General features: G+C 35.6%; 3 protein-coding genes across 3 annotated transcripts in view; 2 read left to right on the plus strand and 1 right to left on the minus strand.

Moving 5' to 3' along the window:
* Window positions 1–5: 5 nt before the first annotated feature.
* Window positions 6–7,640, plus strand: LOC123010299 (E3 ubiquitin-protein ligase listerin). Its single transcript, XM_044407071.1, has 14 exons — window positions 6–167; window positions 212–409; window positions 461–727; window positions 775–1,236; window positions 3,144–3,328; window positions 3,379–5,152; window positions 5,202–5,629; window positions 5,675–6,018; window positions 6,070–6,418; window positions 6,463–6,606; window positions 6,659–6,792; window positions 6,840–7,057; window positions 7,106–7,462; window positions 7,516–7,640. The coding sequence occupies exons 1-14, from the start codon at window positions 120–122 to the stop codon at window positions 7,573–7,575; spliced, it is 4,968 nt and encodes a 1,655-aa protein (XP_044263006.1). The 5' UTR covers window positions 6–119; the 3' UTR covers window positions 7,576–7,640.
* Window positions 7,641–7,654: 14 nt separating this feature from the next.
* LOC123010308 (salivary glue protein Sgs-3-like) lies at window positions 7,655–8,415 on the plus strand. Its single transcript, XM_044407085.1, has 4 exons — window positions 7,655–7,729; window positions 7,778–7,953; window positions 7,995–8,104; window positions 8,151–8,415. The coding sequence occupies exons 1-4, from the start codon at window positions 7,712–7,714 to the stop codon at window positions 8,330–8,332; spliced, it is 486 nt and encodes a 161-aa protein (XP_044263020.1). The 5' UTR covers window positions 7,655–7,711; the 3' UTR covers window positions 8,333–8,415.
* The window catches only part of LOC123010307 (ubiquitin-protein ligase E3A), a 6,320-nt gene continuing 3,927 nt past the window's right edge, over window positions 8,413–10,805 (minus strand). The window contains exons 7-10 of the mRNA XM_044407084.1: window positions 9,341–9,691; window positions 9,125–9,292; window positions 8,916–9,071; window positions 8,413–8,865 (exon numbers count right to left, since the gene is read on the minus strand). Coding sequence (XP_044263019.1) covers window positions 8,527–8,865; window positions 8,916–9,071; window positions 9,125–9,292; window positions 9,341–9,691 — 1,014 coding nt within the window. The 3' untranslated portion in view covers window positions 8,413–8,526. The remainder of the gene's footprint in view (window positions 8,866–8,915; window positions 9,072–9,124; window positions 9,293–9,340; window positions 9,692–10,805) is intronic.

The following is a 10,805-nucleotide window of genomic DNA, read 5'->3' on the forward strand; positions in this document are numbered from 1 at the left end:
TACAATGAAATAAACGAAATGACAGTTGAGGTTATGTCGCAGCATTGTCAGCATACGATTTTTATTATTAGTGTTTAAATCAACAATATTTTGCCAAGTGAACGCTTTCGACGGTTAGAATGGGTGGCAAACACAAACAAGCCCAAAGAATCAAAAACAATGCCAGGGTAAGCAGCCCCAACAGCCCCCACTCAAATGACACTTCCTAAAGCCTTCCAGCAGTGGTCGCAGCGCCGAATTGCTCGCGTCCTCCTCGCAAGCCCCTCAGTTTGCCGCAGTCAAGGAAATTCGGTTTGTGCCCCCAACCCTGTCTTTGTTGAAAACGGAGGAATTTGACTCCTCGGTGTCGCCAGCTTTTCAGATCGTTTTCAAGAAAATGAACAAAAAGGATTGCACGACTAAATTAAAGGTGACGTAAACAGTAATATTTAATTGTAATATTTTTAATTGAGTAGTTTAGGCTTTGCAGGAATTTTGCGACCTTATCGCCAGCTCTGAGACAGAAGCTGTTAAGACGATTTTGGCGTTTTGGGCCACGTTGTATAGTATTTTGGCCACGGATACGGATCATAGGGTTAGAGAGGCGGTTCATAATGCCCACCACCAGATTATTTTGAAAGATAAGAAAATGATAGCCCCGTTTTTGAAACAATTGATAGGACCCTGGTTTACGTCGCAATATGATAATTACCCACCTGCAGCTTCGGCCGCAACTAAGGCCTTTAGCGTAATTATTTCACGGTTTTGGGTCATATTTTTAAAGGAAAATTTTAGGCTGCATTTCCACAAAATAAAGTCCAAGATTGTGTCATATTTTGCCAAAAAGAAATCTTGACTTACATTTATGATAATTTAACTTCGAAAATTGAAACCAATCCAAAACATGGCACAAATGAGGATGCTGAAGCGAAATTTGAGAGGATTATAATTTCGAGTCTTCAAGGCTACTCTTTGTATTTAAACACTCTAACTCAGGAGCAGATTGAGAAAAGCACAGAACTCAACAAGCAAATTATAAGTAATTCAAGGTTTCTTAAGTTGGCAGCACACAAAACGGCCCAAATTCGGGCTACTTGGTTCAAAGTCGTTTCAATTTTGTATCAAAAGGCCCCATTTTTGCTAGAAGAGGAACATAAAAATGTTGTTCCGGTTGTTTTCAACAACTTAGATGAGAGCGAACCTGCTGTTGTGGGTTTTGTATGGGATGCCTCGTTGCTTATTATGGATTTAGGACAAGTATGTTTGTTCAATTTTATACAGGGTGTAACGAAAAGATGGGAACGAAGAGTAACCTGAGATTCCCCAGGTCAAAATAAAGCGATTTAACCCAACTTACCTCTATATCAAGTAGGTTGTAGAAGTCTAAATCCATCTTTAATTTAAAGGCAGATTCACAAAAAGTCTCATTATTGTCATCCAGAACAAATTTAATCGCATCAATATTGATAAAAATCTTTAAGTTTGCTACCCTATGTTAATCAACTTGTTAATTTTTGTTAATTATTTTTTGTTACCTGGGGTATACATTTATGTAGAAAAAATAATTTTTAGGGAAGATTGAGGTCAGGATTATTTGATTTTTCGCATGGTTGCCACCTCAACGACTACTTCGATGTATATAAGTTTAAAAATTATTTTCGTTTTTCTTTAATAACTTTGTAATGGATTAATCGGTTTTTATAAAATTAGTTACAGGCTATTTAATATCAAAACCACATGTTTCATTTTATTTTTATTATTGTAAAGTACTTATTAACAACTTGACACATTTTAAACCATATTTTTGTTATACAGGGTTTCAAAAAATCTCGCACTTCCTTGAAAGGGAGTAATTGGGTAATCCCCCAAAGTACTGAAAAAAATTTAAAAAAATTCTATCTATAAAAATTTCGAAGTTGTAAGAGTTTAAATTTTGCACTTTGACTCCATTTATTTCTGTTGGAAAAATAATTTTCAAAGTTTTTTTGTTACAGGCTATTAGAAGAGGAAACAAGGAAGCTGTATCCTAAATTGTAATTCTGTTTAATATTATTTGAAGCTTTTATTGACAAAATTTTTTTACCTTTAGTAAATAATTATAAAAAAACATATACAAGATCATCAATAGACTTAAAAAAATGTCAAATGTCAAAAAAGTAAATGTCAAAATTTTTGGTACAGATAGATTTTTTTAAACATTTCTTCAATATTCTGGGGGACTACCCAATTATTCCCTTTCAAGGAAGTGGGGGATTTTTTGAACATCCTGTAATGTAATTGAAGTAGCATAATTCTTTTTTATCCGAAAGGTACATTATTTTTAAACAATTTTCGTATCTTAAAAAAATTGTATCGACTTTGGTTTTAGATTGAAAAAAATAATTTAAGTAAATGTGCCAAAATTTAGGACTTTGGTCATTTACACTGGCTGACACGGAATTTTGGACGATTTGTCATTCGGGCCTTAGGCAATTAACCTCACTTCCGATTTTTGTAATTTTTATCCTAAAAGCTAGAGAAAAAATGACAACACATCAAAATAATTTATTGAACTTATATGTATAAAAACACATATTGTTTATTGTTTTGGAAAATCAACGCCAAGACTAAAATTCAACTAAAACTATGAAATTTTAATTTCAAACGTCAATCATTTTGACAATAAAGCGGGGCTTACACTGACATTTTTTGAACGGACATAAGTTTGATGTTCAAAATTCCGTGTCCGCCAGTGTATTAATATTGTTTTTAAAGTTGTATTATAGGTATAAAAATTTGTTTTAGTGTCTTTATGTATGTTTATGTTAGTTAACAATAATGTAATTAATTATTAATTTAAACAAAAAACGGTGCAACTTTGTATAGAGGTAAGTTGGTTTAATTCGCTTTGTTTTGACCTGAGTAAACTCAGGTTACTCTTTGTTTCCATCTTTTTGTTACACATACAAGGTGTTTCAGAACTCGAGCCACAGAGAAAAGTGTCATTAAGGTAAGATGCCATGAAAACAAAAAAAAGTCAATTGTCAAAAAACAAATGTCAAAATTTTTTGACAGGTAGAATTTTTTAAATATCTTTTCCATGTTCCTGATATCTTATCTTACTTGGAATTTTTCTCGGGGGTGCGTGTTTTGAAACACTCTCCATTTAAAAACATTTTTTCCAGGAATGGTGGAAGCCTATCAATGTTGAAAAAAGTTATTTATCAAGACTGAAAAAAGTACTAAGGGAAGGGGGACAAGGCAATGCGACTGTTATCTACCCTAATTTACTGTCACTTTTGCATAAGTTGCCCCCATCTGTACGTGTGGACCAATTTTATGACAGTTTTTTCGAAAATTTAAGATGCGGGTGAGACGTTTCACTCAATTTTGTCTTAAATTATATTAATTTTGATTTAGATTGAAACGAAAAAGTGTGATAAGTAGTCGATCCGAATCAGCGGCTGTGGTCGCAGCTCTAGTTGAATGTTTACAATACGTGATATTAATTAATCAAGATAATTTCGATCTTTGCGTGAAACTCATAAAATCCCATTTGTTGCCTTTAATTGAGTGGAGTTTGAGGGCGGAACAAGTCTGTTATCGCACTGTGTTCCACCAAGTCGCTCTTCTGGTGCAGTACTGGAACAGGAATAAAAATTTGGCGAATTATCCAGAATATTTGGGTCTATTCTGGAGCAATGTTATTGAATCCTTATCAAAATTTGAGGAGGAAAATGAGGATTTGATCGACAGACCGGTTGTATTCTTGCAACATTTGAAGACAATTGCCAAGCCGAAAGAACAACTGAAAGTGAAGTTTGAAGCAGAGGCGCGAAGTGAGTCGCACTTAGAGGGCGCCACCCAAATCGATGCTTCCTACAAAGAAAATTTGACTTCATTGGTTTATACGCTACTTAATTCCTATGTTGCACAAATTGAGGGCAAAAAATCGAAAATTTTGATCCCGAATGTTTACTCTCTGGTTCGTATGTTCGAAAGTCGAGAATTTCTCATTGGTTTGAGCAAAAAACTGAATGAGTTGGACAATTTGATGTCTGTTTATGATAAATTGTTTGCGTGGTTGAAGTCGGATGAATTGTCTTGTGAGACTCTAGTCGACTTGGCTTTCATTCTCTTGAGTTATGTCACCGATGATGAGAAAAATGTCATTTTGGCGTCTTTTTTGCAACTGTCCGATCGTCAATTGGCTTGGTGTGTCAAAAATGCGTTTTCGCACCCTTACAACCAAGACCGGAGTGTCCAAAATTGGATAAAACGGCCGGAAATTGGACACTTTTTGGTGTCAGTCGCTGATTGTAACTTAAAAATTGATTGTCCGCCACATTTGAAGACTTTATTCAAGTTGGCATTGGCCGAAAATGAGGATGGAGAATTACTAATCGATAAAAATACTTTAAATCAAATAATTGAGAAAATCAAAGCTCCACTTCTTGAACCTCGAAGTTTTGAGTTCGCGATTGATTCTTGCGTCCATCTAGCGTCCTACATTACCGGCATTATCTACACCGAAAATAGTCTTTTGAAATGCGGGGAAGAGTTGCTATTGGCCCTTTTCCAGTTTTCTTGTAACGACCACACAGATTTGGAGTTTCTAAGTGATGATACGGAATGGGAGGTCAACACAGCGTGGCAAGATGTCATAACCACCTTTTCGAAAAATTTACCCAAAGACGAATTACGGGATTTAATCGGAAAATTTGCCAATTTGGTCGAAGAAAATTTCTTGGGGAAATTTCCAACAGACAGAAATACGAATTGTTTAATAGAAACTATAGTTAGTTTTATCAAGGCGGTGCAGAACGGTCAACCGTTTATGGTGACTGAAGTGTTCCGTTTGTTTTTTGAACGATCATTTGTACCAACTTGGAAAAATAAAATCGAGGATTTGTGCCTCCAAGCTGAATATTTAACTGGGAGTTTAAGTAGGCCTGAGAGCTACAAGAAAGATACTTCCGAAGTGAGCGAGGAAGAAATTTGCAAATATTTTGTCTGGAGTTTTATCAAAATATCACTTTTGTCATCACCGTTGGAAGATAATCAAAGCGATGACGAAGAAAATGTAACGGCCACAAAAGACATAATTTATGTAATTGATGACCATAAAAAAATAATTATGGACGTCCTGTATGATCTCGCCATGTGTCAGTCGTTTCTTGTAAACTACAAAATTGTAAAAAATCCTCAATTTAGTTTTTAATTTTCTAACAGTATTGTTTTAGACGAAATATTACAAAAACTTAACACAGTTTTACGACTTTATCAAAGAGAAAACCACACAAACTCTGGAGAAATTGCAAGTTTGTGACGAAATCGTCGAGTTATTTGTAACGCAACTAGACTCAAATTCGGGTCTTTGGTCTAAAGTCGTTTATTTGTACCATCAAGAAATCTTCGACAAGCCACCTCAAGAAACCTTCAAATTTTACTTCAAACAAACCTCAAGTGACTTAAGCCAACTCCATTTGGCTCAACTCTACGGCCCACATCTGGATTTCGACCATATCAATTTCACATCATCAGTACTCAGTGACGTCATAATCCTCCGAAGTCTAGCCCATTGTGACGAAATCGATGTCCAAATAGCTGAAGTTTTTGAAAAAATCAAGAAATTACGAAATCGGGACATCCCCAAGTTTCTCTTTGAAAAGTAAGTGATCTGTATTACCGACTGTGTCTGAATTGTGTTTTACAGCAAAGAGAGGACTTGTGGCGACTCTGAAACTGTAATAGAAGTAATTCGCTTATTCACTAAACTGATTGAAGTGAAATTCGAGAATTTGAGTCGGCAACATTGGGATTTCGGTGTCATTTCTTTAGCTTCCTGGGCTTCGAATTGTTACAAACTTCGCAGTGGTTACGACAATGAGCAAAATCAAGCGTTCATGGCTACAGTTTCGGAATTTTTCATCGTTCTCAATGAAAAAATCACCGAATTAAAAAGGAATAACGTCAAGAGTGGATTTGTGGACGAGTGGGAGGAACTGTTCTTACCAAACATTCACCTAGATTTGGTACAATTATGGCTGTATTTGTCCGGTAAGCAGTTCCGGAAATAGGTAACTGTATTACCGATGTTGCTAATTTCAGAACAATTCGCTTCAAAAGCGTCGTGTCCACTGGATTACCACCCCTTCTTACAACAATTCGGCAAAGTTACCCATAATTTCGTTTATAAGTTGATTTTCAGTAAAGAAAATACGTTACCGAGTTGGTCAAAAATTCTCAAACGATGCGCAGCTCTACTTACAAACTCGGTGTCAATTTTACAACTTTGGGGCTACAAAATGTTGCTAATTCTAGTACCTGGACTTATCGAAATTGATTTACAGTCGGATAGTAGTACTACACCCAATACCAAAGGATTTACGATAGGGCAATTCAAAGAAATTTTACTTCAAACACATACTATTGTAGATGGCGTTCTTGCAAGTTTTAAGTAAGTCACAGACTTTTAATTTCTGTTTGTAATTTTTTGTGTAGGTTGGGCGAGGACAGCTGCCAAGTTACTCCATTTACAGATTCCTACACTTACGTTTATGCTTATTTACTGCTGTGGGGGGTTTTACTTAATATGTGTGAAAAATCAACACCTGAGTTGAGGTACCAATACGCTGATTGGTTCAGGTTTGCTTTCTCAACTTGATGATAATAAATTGTAGTTGTTTTTTTTTTTTAGAAATGATGATTATTTCAAATCGCTTTTGAATAACTTATTTAAGTTAATGCCGACTGAAATTTTGCACTATAGCGAGGGCAAAGCTAAAGCTTTTAGTAAGCTTTTCTCCCAAAATCCGAGTCTTAGTTTTAAAGGTGCGAGAGTCACACACTTGATTTTTTCTGTAACCATCAATTTTTAGAACCTTGTACTAGCGAACAACTCGAACACGTTGTGTGTTGGATTTATTCATTCTGTTTGGCCCAACTACCGGCTTTGGTGCGTCAGTGGTGGTCACAAACTGAAACAAAAGTGACTCAAATAGTCGAAAAGGTGACAGCTTTTTACGTTTCACCACAATTGTGTAGCCAGGAATTGCTCGATATAACCCAACATGAAAACAACTTCAAGAATATGACGGTTTAAGATTCGAATATGTGTTATTTAGTGGTGAATCTTTAATTTTAGGTTAAAATTGTGCCTTCTGTTCGTGAAGTGATTGCGATTTATACCGTCGACGAGGCCCAGATGGAGCTAGTGATAACTTTACCTCAAAATTACCCCTTGGGTGACCCTGATGTGAGGTGCAACAGACAAATCGGTGGGCCTTTGCACAAACAGTGGCTCATGCAATTGAAAAAATACCTAGTGCACCAAAACGGCCGAATTTGGGATGGCCTCTCACTGTGGAACAGCAATCTTGATAAGAAATTCGATGGAGTTGAGGAGTGTTACATTTGTTTTGCTGTCTTGCATCCAGGGACCTACCAATTACCGAAACTGTCTTGTCAGACTTGTAGAAAGAAATTTCACTCGGCGTGTCTTGTAAGTTACATTTTTGAGACTCAAAAACGAAATTGATTCGAATTTGTTTTCAGTACAAGTGGTTCAGTACAAGCAATGTAAGTTCGTGTCCTATTTGCAGAAATTTGTTCTAGTTTAACAATGTCATAAATTATAATTATGTTGTAAATAGATTTAAATAAAAGTTTTGTTATTTGTGTTTGCTTTTTTTATCTTGTCACGTTGTTTTGCACAAAAGAATGATTAATTATTCCCATTTGTGATAAAAAAATGCGTGTGATACTATTGGTGAGGCGAAAAAATTGAAAAAAATCAGAAGAAAATATATTTTTTAAGGCGGCTTTACACCTCTTGGTCGTAAATGGACAACTTACGTGTCCACCTACTGGGCTCATTTGTGTGACACCTACCGCATATCAATTTTGTACTAATATAGATGGCAAATTTTTGTTAGTTGGGGATAGAACGAATTGTCCAGCAGGTCAAACATGTGATAGTACTGCCGCTTTTCCGTAAGTTAATATTTTTACAATTTGATTACATAGTAAAATAGGTGTGTGCCGAGCGAAACGACAACAGCGCCACCTACAACACCGCCGACGACAACAACCCCACCTACAACACCACCGCCGACAACAGCGCCACCTACCACCCCACCCCCAGGTTAGCACAAATGCTCCAAGTATAATCAATAAAACAAAAGATATAGTTACAGCCCCTATTTGCAACCAAACTGCTAATTTTCCTGCGTCCAGATGTGACCAATACTATCACTGCCTTCCAGTCATGTGGTGGTGGGACTATGAAGTAGTCACGTGTCCTAGTGGCCAGGCGTTTGATAAGACAAGCGGTCAGTGTGCGAATTCAACAACTTGTGTTACAAGTAAATAAGAGATGACTAATTCTAGTGACCTGTATTACCGACAGTGTACTGTTTAGAATAAAAGTCATTCAATAAGGAGCTTTTGCGATTATTTTTTAAATAATTATATTAAGTTACTCAAACAAAATACAACTTTTGTTAGTAAACAACTGAAATCGTATTTTCTATTTCGAAAAGAAAGTATTCACAAGCAAAAATCAATTTACAACATGCCAAAGCCTTTCGAATAACTTATGGCTTTGATCAATCTATCTTTAAGTTTCTCTTTCGACGAATATTCCGGCAATAATAAAACATTAAAACAAGTATGTGCCGTCGGTAATCGATCCGAGTCGGGACCATTCCTTGCAATTACCAATTTGAGTCGACTCAAACCCCCAATCGGTACTCGATCCGACCCTGTGGTGAACTGGAGTAGCTTTCTTTTGTCTTCGAAGGAGAGAGCGTGAACTATTGACCAGAAGTCTTTGATAATTTGGCTTTCGCTGGTGTAACCCCCATCGTACTCGGTCGAACTCTCGAGCTCGTCAAAATCGAAATTCTATACAAGAAAGTGATTTATTGGTCCAATGTGCGACGAAAAATTATTACCTTGCTTCCGCAAATCAATATTTCGATTTCTTCCGGACGGAATAGTAATTCCAGGGGGGACTCGTCTACGACCATTTGGAACCCTTTGTAAAAGGCACGGAACTGTTTTTCTACTGATTTATTTAGTAAGAAGTCGGCGTACAAATCTACAAATTCCTGAAAATGTCCCAAAATCAAACACCATCAAAAATTTTAATTTCCATAATTACGTATTTATTTTCTTGTGTGACACTGACTTCGTCGCCGCGATCTTTTAAGTCGTAGTTTATAATAGAACCGAACACATCTTGGTAGCTAATTCGGAACGTCTGCATAAAAACCTCTTCCACATCAGGCTCATTATATTCCAACAATTGTTTTAAACTATTATATAAAGTCTACAAAGAACTGATTAGTCAGAAAACACACCAAAACTGCGCACTCACAAGATTCCAGTCTTGTAAGTCTTCAAATGACCCCCTTTTACCTAACAGTTTCCTGTAAAGTACCATAGGGAAATTCACGGCCAAGATAACATTATTATAAATGGCAAGTCCTAACACTATTCCGATTAATGTGAATTGAGCGTCACTTTCGAAACTTGTAGGATTGAACCAAACTGTGCTTGTCTCACTCTGACTTGTAAACATTGCATAGTCAGGATTGAAAATTTCTTCGATTACTAATTGAAAAAACTCTTTTGAGACGCCGCCCTCGTCGATTCCTTGCTCTCCTTCGAACTCCACCACCAGCTGCTTTTTCAAATCGTTCGGATTTTCCATCGATATCATCTCCAGCTACGTGAAAACGAAAAATTGGTAAGTAGACTTAATTTTTATTTGTTTTTAAAAACAGGAAACTGTTTTATCGACACTAAGTCGGAGCTACGGATAGAAAACCCCGCCTAAGTTTTAAGAGCGATGAAATAAAAAATGGCTGTTTTAGATAACGGGGAACAAAACGCAAACACAAAAATGTTTAAGAAAATTTCAAATTTTTACCAATTTGCATATTTTTCAAAATGCTGCGATACAGTTGGAGATACAAAAAAAATGTAAGAAAGAAAGTTTTAGAGAATCAAATTTTCTTTAAAAAAACGGAGAGACCATATCTCTATCCTCAACGCTTTAGACCCCAAAAACGCTGAAGCGACGACTACGTTTTATTTTTACCGGTGTTCAAGTATCGGAAAATTAATTTAATCCTAAACGGTTGAAGATAGAGATATGGTCTCAGGACTATTTTCTGCAACTTTCTTTTTTACGTTTTTCTTATATCTTTAACTGTATTTGCAGCATTTAGAAAAATATGGGATGGAGTACAATTTTTAATATTTTAATGTTTCTCGTAAAAATTTTTGCTCCTTTCGAGCATTTTCTATGTTCTTCAATCGGAAAACCACCTAACCTGACCTATTAAAAATAGTTATAAATACATATTTGTTTTTTTTTAGGAGGTTTTACCAAATAGGTCAAAAATGGCAATTTTGCCTTTTTCTAATGCTTTATTTAGTACGTACATTTTCCAATAAGAAACACAATTATTTTGCATAATTTCGTTAAAAACCAACCAAAAATTCAACAAAATAGGCTAAATATGGAGTAATTTTTGCCATTTTCAATTGTTTAAGCATGTTTTTGAAAATTTTTGTTTACACAGGCTAAAAAATTACAAACTTAAATCGAAATTGATATTATTTTATGGTTTGTTTTGCTCGATTTACTTGAATTAAAAGCTGCCAAAATCTTGTCCAAAATCGCTTAAAGATCACAAAAAGAATTGATTTTGACGTTAATTTGTTTGTTTCATTTGATTTTATTTTTAAACTGTTTTTTTCAGAAAAAATAAGGCAAAAGTAAGCCAAGAAACCACAAAATTTGCAATTATTTCGCAAAATTTTGTTGAAAAAAG

The sequence above is a fragment of the Tribolium madens genome, unplaced genomic scaffold (genome assembly GCF_015345945.1).
Source record: "Tribolium madens isolate multiple individuals breed KSU strain unplaced genomic scaffold, Tmad_KSU_1.1 Scaffold_7;HRSCAF=85;Tcas5.2_LG10, whole genome shotgun sequence".
Lineage (NCBI taxonomy): Eukaryota > Metazoa > Arthropoda > Insecta > Coleoptera > Tenebrionidae > Tribolium > Tribolium madens.